The 16789-nt window shown below is 49.3% G+C and overlaps 2 protein-coding genes across 11 annotated transcripts in view; one reads left to right on the plus strand and one right to left on the minus strand.

The window, feature by feature from the left end:
• Positions 1-13624, plus strand: part of ZNHIT3 (zinc finger HIT-type containing 3) — a 24472-nt gene extending 10848 nt beyond the window's left edge. For 5 of the 10 annotated variants that reach the window (XM_080679892.1, XM_080679889.1, XM_080679887.1 and 2 more), the window contains 5 exons: positions 7886-8070; positions 8202-8233; positions 10487-10570; positions 11539-11619; positions 13126-13624. In XM_080679892.1, coding sequence (XP_080536018.1) covers positions 7889-8070; positions 8202-8233; positions 10487-10570; positions 11539-11619; positions 13126-13307 — 561 coding nt within the window. In that variant the 5' untranslated portion in view covers positions 7886-7888 and the 3' untranslated portion in view covers positions 13308-13624. Of the gene's footprint in view, positions 1-1835; positions 2092-2656; positions 2797-7885; positions 8071-8201; positions 8234-10486; positions 10571-11538; positions 11620-13125 lie in introns of those variants that run through there. The other 5 variants (XM_080679891.1, XM_080679890.1, XM_080679888.1 and 2 more) reach the window with 2 other exon arrangements.
• MYO19 (myosin XIX) overlaps positions 13491-16789 on the minus strand; it is a 28057-nt gene continuing 24758 nt past the window's right edge. The window contains exons 23-25 of the mRNA XM_080679879.1: positions 16123-16208; positions 15356-15658; positions 13491-14288 (exon numbers count right to left, since the gene is read on the minus strand). Coding sequence (XP_080536005.1) covers positions 14160-14288; positions 15356-15658; positions 16123-16208 — 518 coding nt within the window. The 3' untranslated portion in view covers positions 13491-14159. The remainder of the gene's footprint in view (positions 14289-15355; positions 15659-16122; positions 16209-16789) is intronic.

Here is a 16789-nt window from a genome sequence, read left to right on the forward strand (position 1 = left end):
TGGGGAGAAGTGTAAACTATTTACTCTTAGTGTCCTTGGTTAGGGAAGATAAGATTTTGTGATTTACTAGATGGCTGTAAACTGCTTAGCCGTTCAACATCCTGTCTCAGTCTCTTTTTTCCATTTGTCCTGGCTTACTAGTCTGTCTCAGAGAGGGTGTGAGAAAAATGATTGCCTGTGGGTGCCTCCTCCCAGGATTGTATTTGCACAATGGCGCCCTCTGCTGTCCCTGCTTTTCCAACAGTTCCGGGCCATTTACAGTTTGGAAGTTCTTCCTGCCGTCCATCCTTCCCTAGTGTTTCGGTTGTGGGGAGGACATCACTTAATGATAATAGAATAGCAAACAGAGAACTGGAAAGCAACTCTTTTTTTAAAAAAAAAATATATATTTTATTGATATTTTACAGAGAGGAAGGGAGAGGGATAGAGAGTTAGAAACATCGACGAGAGAGAAACATCGATCAGCTGCCTCCTGCACACCTCCTACTGGAGATGTGCCCGCAACCAAGGTACATGCCCTTGACCGGAATCGAACCCGGGACCCTTCAGTCCGCAGGCCGACGCTCTATCCACTGAGCCAAACTGGTTTTGGCTGGAAAGCAACTCTTTAGGTCCATCCTGTACCTGGTACCCAGAACTTTAACTTGCTCCCAGAGAGTTTCCGATATTACTACCACATGCTCTTTTAAGACCTGAACTACTACTGTCTCTTAGGTATCAGAGGGGAAACTGAGACAAACCACTGAGAATGTGTCAGAAACTCCTCTAACGACCCCACCTTACCTACTTCTTTCAGGTGTGACCCCAGCTCCCCCCATATCCTGGGGAAGGATGGGGATGTCGGAGCTGCAGAAAGAGGCTGAGATTTAGCAAGGTTGTATAGATAGCTCACTTCCCCGCTCCGTAGGTCCTGTGGGAGGGTGAGATCAAACTGCCCTGCCTCATCCCTTATTCTGGCAAACCAGGAGGTGGGGGACAGTGGCTCTTCCATAATAAGTAACCCCTAAGTTAACCTGAAGTGCAGTTCAAGTTTAATGAGACCTATATGGGATTGGTAGGCTTCATGGCTGTGGAACTCATGAGGTTTCAGAGGGGCCGCACTTGGTTTAATATTCTGAAATGCATAACAATTTTTGAACAAAGGGCCTAGCATTTTCATTTTGTAGCGGATACGGGGTGAGGGTGGGTGGGTGATGTGCAGTCTTCTGGCTGGCTGTCCACCCTCCCAGGGCTGGCCCAGAAGCAGCCAGGCCGTGGTGCTCCGGACCACAACCCGTGGCCCAGCAGCCCCTTGTGGAGCCCTGGGCTGACTCGGGTTCTGCTTTCTCAGAGGAAATGCTCCCTTGCTAGAAACCCACGGCACCACATTGCTCCCTCCCCAGACAGCCAGCTCTTTGGTATATTATGGCTGCTGAGGCCCTGGGGGCTGTGCACCTAGTCCAGCCCAAGCACTGTTGCCACGTGGGTCAGACTGGGCTGGGAGCCGTGTCTGGCAGTGCTGGACACTGGCAACTGGGCACTTGGTGCAGGCTCAGCTCACCTGGAACGTACTGGGTGGCAACTAGTCTCTGGTCTCCCTCTGGGCTTCACACTGTGCCCCAGACTGAAGATAGGAAGGCAGGAGAAGACCCTGGAAGAATGATCAGGGGCACAGCAGGAGCTGAGGAGCAGCAGGCCCTCCCAGGGCTCGGGGAAGCACACGAGTGTGCCTTTCGGCTACTCAATGCCCTCTTTTCTGAATTAGGCCCTGCTGCAAGGAGCTGCATCTGGCTTCTTCGTGCTTCCCAGCATCACCACATTAGGATCACACTCATGTTCTTCTACCTCATCCCCAGGTGCCCCAGTGGTGGGTTTCTTCTGGTTCGTATGTGGACACTCAGGCTGCCAATCTTCTGATCTGATGAGAGGGCTCCCACCTTGGCCTTCTTCCGGTGGCCCCTGCAGCGCCCCTCAGTTTCCCTCATTCGGCCAGGCCTGCTGGATGTATTTGGATTCACGTTTCCCCCCAACAACAGCATGGCACAGCTGTGGCTCAACTCTGTGATGAGAAGCTGAAGCAGCATTCTGGCTCATTGCCTGAAGGCCCCGCAGGTGAGGAGGCACCTGCACTTCCTCAGGCCCCCACCTGTCCCCTGGGTCTGACAGGCAGTCCTTTCCTCACTGGGTGTTGTTCATGTGCTTATGTCAGGTCAGCCAAAGGGTGGCATGTTGGCCCTAAGGTAATAACCCTCCTACTGTCTCCCCAGAAGGATTATGTTGAGAACCCTGGAGTGGTTGTTTTTTAATTACCGTGGTCATCAGAGCTGTTTGGGTCTGATAGAAGGGACCTCCATTATCACCAGGTCCTTGATGAATGAAGTGGAGAACAAGGAACAGGGAGGAGGATGTTGGAGTGAATTGAACACCAGAAGTTTGTCTTTGGGGGTGTTAGCACTTTCCCATGCCTTCTCTGACCCTCTGTCTTCCCATATGCCTAATGGGTTTGCTAATACCCACTTTGTCTTTTGGGGTCACTATGATGCCCAGGGCAACACTAGTTATTAATCTGTTGCCATAGGGGCCACAGTATGGGGCTCACATGTTGGGATGGGGTTAGACTTTTTCAACTGCTGGTGGACTGCCCACTCCTGCCCACACAGGTGTGTTCCTTCAACAGGCTGCCATCTCCATTGATCCAGGTTGCGCCAGCAGGCATCCTGGATAAGGACAGGGAGCAGACATCGAGTCAAGCAACATGATTCACTATACACCCTTTGCCTCCACTTGTACCTCATTCCTCTCCCAATCTGAACTGAGGTTTGATGCTAAGGAGAGATGACTGGGCCCTGGGCTGCTATAAGGGTCACCCATGGGGTTCTGGGGCAACAGGACGTGGTAGATCCAGTGTGGGCTTGGTCCTGGGCACCTATGCAGCCACCTGTCTGCTCCTTCTGGCATCCTACCGGCCTCTCTTTTCTGGACTAGTTTCTGCCCTAGTAGTTATACCCGGTTTCTTCATGCTGCCCAACATCACTGCCATCACGATTATGATAAATTCACAGGGCAACCATGTCATTTACTCCAAGGGCAAGACTCTAGACTCCAAGTTGCAGACCCCTTCACTGGGGACCCCGGATCTCCCCTGCCTGCCTGGACATTGGGTGAGGAGAGCAGTCGTGGGTATCTATGAAAATTGGTGGTCATCCAGAGTGGAGTGGAGGCATCTTTACTGCAAGGAATGTGTATGAGAGGGATCCCAGGGCTTGTCTCCCCCTCCCCCCTTTCAGGTGGCTGGGCCTGCTGGTTTGGGTGCAGGTGGGAAGAAGAATTGAGTTCCTGGAAAGTGAGTGGGCCCTCCCCAGTTGTGTGGGGAACCATACAACTCATACGGCAAGTGTGAAGAGGGCAGTGGAGATGCCTGTAGTGCGTGAATGCCTACTTCCAGAATGGTGCACAGGAATTGAGTACTGTCCACTTCTCGAGGCTCCAGGCCCCTGGACAAACATTGGCATTCCTGGGCCTCCTCAGGAAAGCTCGGATCTCTGGGGGAATTCCAGTTTAAACCTGCTGAGGCAGACACGCATCCGTACAGATTAGTAGGCCAGTCTGGACGGTTAGGAATCTATGCAGGCTAGGACTGTTCTCTGGCGGCAGGGCTCTGGGTGCTTCAGCACCGCGGGCTGGACAGCGCCTCCAGGGCAGGCGGGAGGCTCCTGCCAGAACTTCTCCCGGTGGGCGGGGGGTGTCTGACCAGACAAAGAAGGGAAGGCTGTTACAGATAGAGACGATTTTTTTTGGCCCCTAGAGGGCGAGCGCAGGTGGTGCGAGAATCCTTAACAGGTTGGAATCCTTGTGGGGCCGGGAGGAGGTGCAGGGCTGCGTCTATGTGTAACGCCCCCTCTCCTGATTCTGGCCGCTCAAGACCGGTCACAACCCGCCTGTCGGGACTTATCTGTGACCAGTCCACGCCCCAAGACCTCTGGACCCAAAACCTCTTTTTTATTTTTATTTTTTAAAATATATTTTATTGATTTCAGAGAGAAATGGAGAGGGAGAGAGAGATGGAAACCTCAATAATGAGAGAAAATCATTGATTGGCTGCCTCCTGCATGTCCCCTACTGGAGATGGAGCCTGAAACCTAGGCATCTGCCCTTGACCAGAATTGAACCCCGGGACCCTTCAGTCCGCAGGCTGACACTCTAGCCACTGTGCCAAACCAGCTAGGGCCAACACACACACACACATACACACACTCTCTCTCTCTCTCTCTCTCTCTCTCTGAATCTATCTATCTATATATATATATATATATATATATATATATATATATATATATATATATATAATTGACTTCAGAGAGGAAGGGAAGGGAGAGACAGAAACATCAATGATGAGAAAGAATCTTGTTCGGCTGCCTTGTGCACACCCCCTACTGGGGATGGAGCCCAGGATCCGGTGCTGTGCCCTGACCAGAAATTGAACTGTGACCTCTTGGATCATAGGTCCACACTCAACCACTGAGACACACCACCAGGCTGGACCCAGAACCTTTTGAGCTGGGTCTGCCTAGCTTGGGGACCCCCATTCTGAGCCCCACTCCGCATGGGACCCTTCGAAGCTTCTAGGAGAATCTGGCTGGGAAATCCTGATTCTTTTGATCTGTTTGTCCTAAGGAGATCTATGTGGATTTGCAAGTGGGAGAGAGTGGGAGGCAGGGTGAGTGTGTTCATAAAACAACAGGGATCTGTACTGTTTGTACTTTCCCAGTTCTTCTGGGACTGTGGATAATGCAGTTATTCTCTATCCCTTTTATTGTTTGGAAGTTCTGTTTGAAGTCTAACTGTGGGGCGGACTGTCATTGTCTAGTTGGGGAATGAATACCATTTCACAACTATGAAATAACATGCAGAGAGTTGGACATCAATTACTGGGATCACACCACCAGAACCGCAGGCCTCCTACTCCCACCGGCAACTCCATTCACTTGAACACCTGAACACCAGTGGGAAAACAGAGGGGGGCAGATGAGAACATGACAGTGGTTCACCTAAAATCTCCACACTGGGGGGCAGGAATAGAGGTGTTGGAACTGCAGAGGGAAGCTGAGATTTAGCAAGGCAGCACAAAGAGTCTGACCTTAACCCCTGGACTCTGATAAGGGCAACGAGTACCCCATGTGGGCTGATTAGATGGATCCGCCTGCCCCATCATGGCATTGAGGGAAGGTGCAGGGCAGTGGCTCATGCCCTAGTTAGTAACTCAAAAGCTCCAGATGAAACTTTCATAAGACTAATGTAGGTGGCCTCCACCCTCTGGGGCTGACAGGGAGCATGGGGCGATGGTCACTGGGGAACTGCCCCTGGACAGCCAGTTGCATTTGGAGTCCTCGCTAGCGTGGGCCTTGCTTTCGTCCAGACACTCTTGCTCATAGGTCGTCTGCTTCCTCGCCGCGCTTCCGGCTCTTTCCCCGCCACTTGGCGATGTGCAAGGTGTGGCGGGCCCAGGTCTGGACTTACTCCTGCCTGCGCGGTGAGACAGCCTTTGTCTTCTCCGCAAGGTCCGGCGCGAGCGCTGCTGCACCAGGGCCGATCTCTACCTGAAGCGCCCTCTGGCGGTGATGGGCGTCAGGCCTGGGCATCCCCGCGCGACACGGGTCTTAGGAGTTAGCCCCAGGATTGGCTTGCCTGAAATGCGCTGGACAGCACCTGTCAGGGCCTGTAGCTCTGAAAACCATTGCTCCAGGATTATTACCTCGCCGCTCCATGTCGGCACTGCTCAGTCTGACGCTAAGGAGGCGTGAGACAGTTGCTAGGATGAGCATGGTGGAGGTCCAGGGGAGCCAGGGTGCCACCATGGGCGTCCGCATCAGTGTGGACATTGCTGGGCCTCGAGTCATACTTTTCATTCTTCTCTGAACTGGCCACTGCCCGGAGGAGTTGGGCTGGTCTTCCGTGGCTTCTTGATGTTCCTCAATTTCATCGCCATCACAGCTGAGCCACCTTCTATCCTGGACATTGGAGCAGGAGGGGTGAGGCTGTCCATGGAAGCTGGGGGTCTCCCAGAGTAGAGGGAGGGCTGTTTTTTTATTGCGTAGAATGGGCGTGGGAGGAATCCCAGGATTTTTTTGTTTTTGCTGGAATCACCATTCCTGGACCCGAAGTTAGGGGAGTCAGTGTGGTTTGGATGCGGGTGGAATTGAACCCCTGAAAATTGTGTAAACTTTTCGTGGCCTCAGTCTCCAAACACAATTTACAAGAAAAGTCTGGAGAGGGCAGTGGTGATGTCCATAATGGGCAAATTTCTACCGGTGCCAGACAGGGCACGGGATTTAAGTGTGGTCTGACCAGTCACTCACCTTCTCTCTGGCCTTCCCAGGTAAGTACAGACTTTCTGGGATACCTCTGATTGAAACCAGCGGTAGTCACAATTGTTGAGGAATACAAAGAACACTGCAGATTATTGGGTCATTGTGGATGCATCTTGGATTTTGTTCGGGCACCTGGTTGGAGGCTGGAGGTAGGGACAGTAGCATACGGAGGCAGCCAGAGGGGACCTGACGGTTCAGCACTGAGGACTGGACAGCGTCCTCCAGACAGTCTGGCACAGCCAAAGGAAGGATGGATAGTCACTCGTGCCCAGGGCCAGCACAGCTGAGAAGCTGACTGCAGAAACCTGGGACTTGGGGCCTGGGACCTGTGCTCATGGGGTCTGGACTGGAGCTGCAGGAGAGTTACAGAAATGTTTTAGATATCGTGGAAATAACACTTTGTAGTGCTTCAGATTATAAGCCTTTTTATACATGGTCTCCTCTTTGCCTCACAACAGATAGGGAATATAGGTCTGGATATCTAATAGATGAGGGAGCTCAGAGAGGATAATCAATCTTTCCAATTCACACAGCCAGGGAGCGGTTTGAGCTAAGACTAGAATGGCTGCCTTGGTTGTAGCAGATGCATTCCCACAGATTTTGAAAGTCATGGGGGACCCTTGTATTGGGATCCTGAGGGCTGATGAGCCAACAAAAGGGGGGAGCACTTAGGATGAAGGCACCACTCATATGGGGCAATGCTCAGGGCTTTGAGGAGGAGGGGGGCTCCCAATAAAGTGTGAATTTGTCTATTCCTAAAGCCTGAGGTGGCATTCAAGGCTCATCAGAGCTCACCTATCTGGACTCAGTAGGACAGGATTCCCACCTTTGGGCCAGAAGTCACTCTTTTCTTACCTGGTTAATCTGTCCCACTCTGGGCTGGGATTAGGGTGAGGTGAGTGAGAAACCAAGGGTGCAAAATTTAAGGAGGCACTCACTCTCAGGGTCATGCAAGTGCAGGCCAGTGTCAGCATGACTCTAAAACTGAGTCTCTTCCTTCCAACCTCCCCCTGCTTCCTTCACTCTAAGCCCTAAGCTCCCAGAGGCCAGAGACAACCTTTGATAATCCCTGGGTGTTTCAGCCCAGCATGTGGTCATAGCAGGACTCACAATTAGATTCAATAAACGTTTGTCAGTGACCAAGCCTCATTTTTCTTTCCTCTGAGAAAAATGGCCTAGGATGGGAAGGGCATGTGTGTGTCACGTGATCTGACAGAGGTTTGACCAATGGCTGGACTTCTCATTTACTAGAGATAAGCAAATGACATGTTAGGGGAGAACCCAAAGCCTGTGCAAGATTCAGAAAGTCCACACCAGAAAAGGAAATGTGGGGCGACAGAACTGGAGAGTGCCGATGACTTGTTCCAAGTCACGCTGCCGCGAATGGACGGACAGGGCTACTGACAACTTCTTCCACAATGTGACCCAATCTGGGAAAACTTCTGATGCAGTTACTGGATGCATATCGAGTGTATCGACTTTCTACTGATTGGGCCTGGAACAGTAAGCAGGATCAATCTATTGCTTTTGTCTGCCAGTAAATGCTGCGCGCTGATTGGTCCTGGTTAAGGAGGCGGAAGAAACAGCGAGCACGTGGCACCCGCGGCCAGAGCAGCGCGCCGCGGGACCGGGAGACCATGGCGTCGCTCAGTGGTGGCACCGTCGTCTGTGTGATCTGCTTGGAGAAGCCCAAATACCGCTGCCCCGCCTGCCGCGTGCCCTAGTAAGCGCCGGACGTCGTGGGGGAGGGAGACGCGTGTGTCGGGCCGGGTAGGGGTGGGGCGGGGGGCCGGGCAGGGACGCGGGAGGGTACGCAAGGCCTTGAGCTGAAATGCCCTCTCGGTTCTATTACAGCTGCTCTGTGACCTGCTTCCGGAAGCACCGAGGTAAGGCCCCCGCGTCCTCAACTCAGCCCGGGCCTCCCTCCTCGTGTGGGGCGGCTCCCACGTCCCGCCCGGGTCTCGGGGATGTGCACCCCTCAGGCCCGCCCTTCCGGGCCTTGTCGCGCCCGATCCTGTCGGATCTCTTGGGGACACCTCTGCCTGTGAATGCTTCTCTGGATTTTGAACAGTCAAAACCTTCTGCTCTGTCTTTTCTTCTACGTTCTATCCTTTTTTTGTGTCTTTAAAAAGAGTTGATCGTTTTTCGCCGGAAAAGTCAACTTAGCTATTTCATCTTTGTATTCCTCATCATTTGGCCCAAGTTGCGCTGGCTAAGGTTAACGAGAACATTCTTGTAAATAATGTCTTGTTAGAATCAGTGAGGTAGATCTTTCTACAATAAGGAGCTATGTCCTTGGCTGTTAATGTTGTCAAGTGTACATTTTAACTTTCTCCAGCGCCTCTTCTCAGCCCTTGGGGACCCTTTCCCACGACTTCATGATTGGTTGATTCATGGTAAAGTTCCTCGTTTAGGTTTTTTTTTTTTTTTTAATTTATCTTTATCGTTGGTAGTATTATAGATGCCCCCCTCCTTTTCTCATTAGTTGTTTGCCTCTCGTTTCATCCCCTCCAATCTCTGCTTTACAGCAGTATGTTTCATGCCTCTCTCCAACCCCGCCCCCCACCTCCCGCCTTTTTTCTAAGATCTCTGGAGTATTTCAAAAGAAACCTACGCCTGGCCGGCGTGGTTCAGTGGTTGAGTGTGGACCTATGAACCAGGAGGTCACGGTCGGATTCCGTGGTTCAGTTCCTGGTCAGGGCAAATGCCGGGGTTGCTGGATCCCCAATAGGGGGCGTGCAGGAGGCAGCTGATCAATGATAACCTCTCATCATTGATGTTTCTATCTCTCTCCCTCTCTGAAATCACTAAAAATATATTAAAAAAATAAACCTTCAACTAAAGATAGGAAAGAAGATAACTCTTTTGCTGGAAATAGGGCTGGAGAGCTGGGTTGGGAGCGCTTCCCTCTCACCTTGCATCCCCGTGAGGCGTCTGTAAGAACCCTGTCAGGAGCTCTTAACCTGTATGGCCTTCTGCTGCCAGGGTGAGTTTTCTGAAATGTAAATTGGAGCAATTCACTCCCTTGTTAAAAATGCCATTCTCTCTAGCATAGGTCAGTGGTTCTTTTTTTTAAAAAAATATATATTTTATTGATTTTTTACAGAGAGGAAGGGAGAGGGATAGAGAGTTAGAAACATCGATGAGAGAAACATTGATCAGCTGCCTCCTGCACACTCCCCACTGGGTATGTGCCCGCAACCAAGGTACATGCCCTTGACCGGAATCAAACCCGGGACCCTTGAGTCCGAAGGCCGACGCTCTATCCACTGAGCCAAACCGGTTAGGGCATGGTCAGTGGTTCTTAACCTGGGTGTTGTTCTCCCTAGGGAGAAACCTCTTCACAAAGTTTTTGTTGTTACAGTAGCCGAGGAGGAGTTGGTGGTACTTCTGGTAACTGGTATTGATTCTAATAAACACCTTGTGGTGTGTGAGACTTACAGCGTTGAAGACCTTTCCACCCTAAACACAGTAGCACTCTTGCTGAGAAACACCTGTAACGGCCCGGCCCGTGTGTGGCATACTTTTACTCCTGCTTTCTCCACTTGTGTTCCAGCCACCAGTCTGCTGGCATTGGCTCATCACCATCTCCTTGCACCTGACCCTATCTTAAGGGTTGGGGCTAGCCACACATCTTTCTTCTGCCAGAAATGGTCTTTGACCTGGCAGTGCCTCCTCCTGCAAGACTCCTCTTGGTCTTATCTTCCGGCCCTTTGCATCTTATCCATCTCTTTAGCTGTCATCCCTAAGACTAAACCCCTCTGGGCTGGACCTGTGTATGCCCGATGGCACGAGCACATGCAAATTTGATATCTGAAACTCCTGAGAAAGTAGTTTGATACTAATTGAAGTCAGTGTGCCGCTTAAACATAATGGAAGCCCTGTGATACTAGGCAAGGCAAGGAGGGATCCGGACAGGTCCTAGGGGTCCATAAGTTGTTCTGCCAGGTTCAGGGTTGCTTGTTTTTGCTATACTTTCCCTTCATCTGATCTCTCACTTCCTCTGCATCCATCTCTACCCCCACCCACATCCCTTACTCCATCCATATGCTTCTCACCTCGATGCTGGCTTGGTGGGGAGGTATAGCCTTGTCACTAAAATGGAGGTAATGTGCTCCTGATGTTTGTGTGTCTTTCAGAGCAGTGCAATACCGAAACTCGTCTTGTTGAGGAAAAAATACCAGCTTTTACTGCAAAAACTAAAAAGCCTGAGGAAAACAAAGGTGGGTTAGTTGACTTCAAACAAACAAACCTAGAAAGGGGTTTCAAATAGAGTAAGTTGAATGGAAAGAGGAGACGGGCTGGGGCAGGGAGTCAAGGACCATGTCTTCATTAGGGAGAAGTGCTTCCTTAGCCCAGAGCATCAGGAGTGGGGGCACTGTCCTTGCTGGTGATATAGAGCAGCCTAAAGGCATTGTTCAGGATAAGAATAATAGGGGCAACAGGCAGGAGGGGAAAGACTGGGTGTGATTTGGGGGTGAGGGAGCCTTCTATAGTCACGGCTTCAGTCTCCCTTCATGGGCCTGGCTGGACCTGTCAGTTCACCTGAGCTGGGCCTAGGTGAGAGGCTGCCCTTGCCTCACGACACCTTGCTGCTGCTGGAGGCTTCTCACAGGTTACAGTGGTAGAGAGCTGCCATCCCATCCTGCCAGCCAACTGGCTACTGGGGGTCATGCATCATGCCTGCCTCTGAAAGCAGCCCCCTCTGATGCCACCCAGGGCATATTGAACATGCACAGCAAGAAGGAGGTGGCCCTTTTCTGCCCTTGGAGAAACTTCCTTACTGGGTTCAGGCAATTTCTGCCCATTAGGAGATTCACGTTAGCAGGTTTTTATGGACCTACTTTGTTGGTCCATCTTAGAGCTGGAGCCATGGTGAGGAGAGAAGGAGTGATAAGAATTGGAAAATCGGCCTCCAAGCATAACGACCACAGGGAAACACATAGAGTAAGTGTGTGGACACTAGGATGCATTTGTTTTAAGTCACCAATGTTTCTTTCATTTTCCTTCCCTTTCCTAAAAGAGTGTTGGTAGTCACAAACTCCAGAGAAGAGGTTTTGTTTATACAAATGGGTTACTGTCGCATGTGTGTGCTTATACATTTTTAAAATCTATTGGAGTAGTTGTTAAAATCTGGCACTTGGACTTTCTTTAGAGCCCTAAGTAGTTGATTGTGTTATATATTCCTTAGATGATGATGACTCTGTAGCTGATTTTCTCAATAGTGACGAGGAACAGGACAGAGTTTCTTTGCAGAATTTAAAGAATTTGGGTAAGTCTGTACTGTGCTTATTTTTTGTCAACCATTGAGATACATTTAACCTGTTGTATAGAACATGGTTTTATTTATGATTTCAGAGAGAGGGAGAGAGAAAAAAAGAAACATCAGTTTGTTTTTCCACTTATGTATGCATTCATTGGTTGCTTCTTGTACCCACAACCTTTGTGTATGTGAACGAAGCTCTTAGCCTGAATGTGATTTTTAAGGTTATTAAATACTTTAGCATGGCATGCAGAGCCCTTCATCCAGCCACACGGTTCTATTAACAACACAGGGTTTCCACACCTCCCAGCTTGTCTGTAAGAACATTTTCTTGGCCTGGGGTCACAGTGGCTTTGTGAATTAGCAGAATTCTGTTCCTCCTTCAAGGCTTTGTTTAAGTGTTGTGTCTTAAGTGTTCTTGACCTTTGTCAGAATTAGAAGATACTTTTTCATCTTCCCATGGTGCCTTGTAATATTCTGCTCACCAAATTTTATGGTAGTTTGTTTCACATCAGTCTGTAGGGGAGAAACCTACATTTATTTCTATGTTCCTAGTGCTCCATTTACAGTCTAGCCATTAATGCATACTGGATAATCCAGGACTTGTTTTTATTTTTTTTAATTTATCTTACTGGTTGTTTTTTTGTTAATTCTCACCCGAGGATATTTTTCCATTGATTTTTAGAGAGAGTGGAAGAGAGGGCGAGATACAGAAAGAGAGAAACATCAATGTGAGAGACATGATTGGTTGCCACCTGCACTCGCCCTGATCAGGGTTGGGGATTGTGCCTGCAACTAAGATGCGTGCCCTTAACCAGAATAGAACCTGAACCCTTCAGTCCCCGGGCTGACGCTCTATCCATTGAGCCAAACCGGCTAAGGCTATCTTATTGAAAGTATTAGATGTCCCCTTTTTTGGACTTGATTTTTAGAAGATGTGGGTGTTAATAATACCCAGTATTTTGTGGCATTGCTCATTCAGTCCCTGATAGTAGTTCTGTTACCTATATAATTCACGGGCTAGGGTAGTTCCTACGGGTGGGCATTATTTTCATTCCCATTTCAGAGTCTGCCTGACAGGTGGTGCTTTGCAGTGGTTAGAATTAGGTTGGAGCTAGCTGGGGATAGTTGTGAACAGTTCTGTAATCTGTAAAGTACCATACAGATGTTAGAGTCATTTCACTACCGTGCTTCAGGCTGGATCAAGCACTTAAGCATCATTCAGTGCAAGCATGTCTAACTCGCAGCTGGAGGGCCACGAGTTTGACGTGCTTGATTCAATGTATAACTGTCCTTGCCAATAAGCTAATGCTGTTCTCTGTATTTGTAGTTGTGAAGTATTTAACTTGGAAATCATTTTATATGCTGATTTCACCTTGTTTATGTAAAGCACTGGGGTTAATTTGTGGGTTTAAAGATTAGGGGATACAATATTTATTTAAAGCATTTAGCTTGCAGCCATCTCCACCTGTTCCAGCTTCAACTCAGATTTGCTTTCTTTCCTTAATTTTTAAGGGGAGTCTGCAGCATTAAGAAGCTTACTGCTCAACCCACACCTTAGACAGCTGATGGTCAGCCTCGATCAGGGGGACGACAAGGCCAAGCTCATGAGAGCCTGCATGCAGGAGCCCTTGTTTGTGGAGTTTGCCGACTGCTGTTTAAGCATCGTGGAACCATCCCAGAATAAGGATCCTTAAAATGGATTATGGTGCTGCTTGCTCCTTCTCCCAGGAGACCAGGGCAGTGTTTCCAGGATGAAGACCTGCTGATGTAGGGTAGGTCACACGAGTCTTCACCTCCATTGCCGTGGGCTTAGGTGTCAGGCAGATGGCATTCAAGTGGCACACATTCAAATGGTTGTTTTTAAGTTATTTATTTTTGGTACAGTTGTAGATTTTGTGAGATAATTTATTTTTGGTACAGTTGTAGATTTTGTGAGATAATTTGTCAAGTTTCACACTTGTTTGAGTGAAAACTTGCTCAGTGTTAATAAAAAGAATGTGGTTCTGTGGTACATTGCATTGTTCATCATCCTTGATTCATAATTTAATTGCTTGAAATTAAATAAATCAACATATTAAATAGTAACGTTTTGTTCCTTTTAAAGGAACTAAATGCAGAAATTCCCCAGCCAAAATTTTAGAGCTGATCTCAAGCTGCCTGTTCTGTTTGTGGGGAATCAGAGTGGGGGGGTATCCCACTGTAGCGACAGACAACTCAATCTTGTTTGATTGCAGTTGGCTCCGCGAATGTAGTTAAAATGTGGCCCTGCTGTTTCTTAATCTTGGTTTGGGAACTACTAACCCTGACACCTGTCAGTGCTCGAGATGGAGGCTGGAGCCCCAGGCCCCACTGGTGATTGGCCGCACAGCCCTGGCCCACAGGCAGGCAGGCACCATCACTCTCACAGGCCTGGGAGTCACTGGGAGTAGTTTGGCAGCTATGTGTTGATTAAATGTCTTTGGCAAGGCAGCTGGCAGGAAAAGGCGTTGTAGAAACAAAGGCACCATGGGTTGCCTGGCCAGGTGAGGATAGAAGGTGAGAAGAGATCACACGTGGCCCAGACTGTGTCTTTCCAGCAGAATCTGATTAAAGCCAGTAACACCGTCGGACGAAGGTTCAGGGCAGATGTCAGCATAGCGCAGCGGAGACTTTCTGCAGTGAAACTTGATCGAGCCCTAGGGAGAGAGAGAGGTGGCTTAACCCCAGCTCCCAGGAGAGCCAGGGCCTAAAGGTACCTCACAGAGCAAATGCTAGGGATGCAGGGGAGTGTGTGCTGGCATGAGAGTCATGGCAGTAGCAGGACTGAACTAACCAACATGTTTTCCAGTTGGTTATGTGGCAAAGTCCAGAGCGGTATTAGAATATAAAAGTTCACATCCCTGCAGTGTGAGACAGATGAGGACAGTAGAGCGCTCCCCTCCTAGAAGTATCACCTGTCTCAGCCCTAAGACTGCTTAACGCCAGAAGGTCGAACAGTTAGATTTCGGTTTACACTGTGTGGTCATGGGAGATTTTACCCAGGTTCTGGTCTACAGTAATTCCTCTGGCAAGAAATTCAGTTTCCTTCCTTCTGCCTTGTCGATACCATGTAATCCTTGAGTGTTTGCCTGTTTTATATGCTGGCTGACTTTTTCCCTGGCTGCCCATAATATAAAAACACAGGGCACTCGGACCAATGACTCACCTGCTTGTCATTTCCTTAGCTGGAAAAGGAGAAAAACCAAGTAACATAATTTGGGGAAAACCTGGTGCCAAATCCAGTGTCACTGGAGGGAGTAAGCTGGCAGCACAACACAAGTTTTTTCAAAGTGTGGGACTAATTAAAAGGTAACTCTAGAAAAGTGGTCGCCAACCTTTCAGACCTCACAGACCACCAGTGGTCTGCGGACCACTGGTTAGCGACTGCTGCTCCAAAGGTTTCCTTAAACCAGCGGCCGCCAACCTTTTGGACCTCACGGACCACCAGTGGTCTGTGGACCACCAGTTGGTGACCACTGCTCCAGAACACTTAGAGGCAGTTTTTAAGAGGTGATGAAAAGGCTCTGGAAAAGTCGAAGTTGTAACTGCAGCAGTTGGGAAGCTTAGGCTCTGGTTTCCCCAGTAGGGTTAGGACGGCTCTTGTCCCAGCCTCAGTCCTGCTCCCGCTGTGGATTCCTGGGCCTGGCCTCCTGCCTTCTACAGTGAGATGTGAGGGACCCAGAACTGCTGTGGCAAGACTGCCATCCATCCCATCACAGCTTACCTGAGGCAGTGCTCTGATGGACGTGACACCATCTTGCTCTTGTGCTGTCTGGACAGTGTAGCTACGGGGGCTGCTGGTGGGGAGCTGGAGGCAGGCCCAGACCACCAGTTTCCTCTGAAAGCCATGCACACCCACGGCTGCGTTGGCCAGGACCAGTCCCAGGGGCCAGAGGCGGATTATTGCCCCCGGGAGCCAGCTCTGTGCCTGGGGCAGCGGGAAGGAGCTTGGGGAATGGGGAGCTTGAAAGAAGTGTTTTTCTTCTACACCATCCAGTTCTTTAGAAGCAAGGAAGGCCATTCTGATCTTAAAAAGAGAACACCACTTTATAGCTTTTGATTTATCAGCTCTTAATGGAAACCAAAACCCTCTTTAATAAGTCAGCTTAACAAGGTGAACTGAAGGGCACCTGGCTGTGAACAGCTGGATGCCTTCAACCAGACTGGCTCTGTGTGGCAGAACTTTATACCCAAGGCAGGTGGGCCTAGGCCTTACATAGGTACTTTAAAAAATACCTTGTTGAGATCTAATTGATATAAAATCCACTCCTTTTAAGAGTCTATCATTCCATGGTGTTTAGCACGTTCCCAGTTGCTTATGCCACTCTTTACCGTCACAGCCACCCTGCAGTGCAGGTGGGGCATGCCCATTTTGTGCATGAAGAACACGAGACCACGTACTTTGCAGTGGCAGGGCCAGCGTTCCAACCCGGGTCTATCTGGTACCAAAATATCCACAGGCAACCCTGACTTCTTGAGTCCGATACTCACTCTCCACTTCTGCCACGCGCGCTTGATGACTGTGGCAGCTGCGTGCAGCCTCTGGACGTGCTTCCGAGTTAACCAGGAGCGAATGGCTAGAGGGTTGCCCAGAAACAGGAAAGAGTACAGTGTTCATTACAGTTCTTGTAACCAGGCTGTGCAGCGACACCAGAGCTGCCCTAAAAGTTTGAAATAGGTATTTTTTCAGTCCATGGCTATTTGCACTCTTCCCTAAGGTAAGGTATTAAAGTCAATACATGAATCAAAATTGGCCCTCAGATGCCCACAGACTTGGAAGGTGCCTAAACCTTGAAGGGACAGTTAGGAGCAGGGTCAACTCCCACCCTAGGCTCAGTCTGGCATAATGCCCAGGGAATCAGAGGGGTCTGAATTGCTTGCATCTTTTAGAATTAGTTCTGGTTTTTGGAACCCCAAATTTGCTTGCTTTGTGAATCCATGAATGATATCACCAGACACCCACATGCTGGTAAAGGTAATAACTACTGAATGGTGGACTGACCATGATACTTTCTTCTTGAAATTTCAGCATTTTTTTCTTTTTGGTATAATCATATTCAGAAAAGGACTATTCCATAAAATAAGAATACATTTGGATTCTGGAATTCTAAAAAAATGAAAATGTTTAAAGACACATAAAAGTCAGCTGTTACCTCAC

The sequence above is a fragment of the Plecotus auritus genome (assembly GCF_963455305.1).
Source record: "Plecotus auritus genome assembly, chromosome: 7".
NCBI lineage: Eukaryota > Metazoa > Chordata > Mammalia > Chiroptera > Vespertilionidae > Plecotus > Plecotus auritus.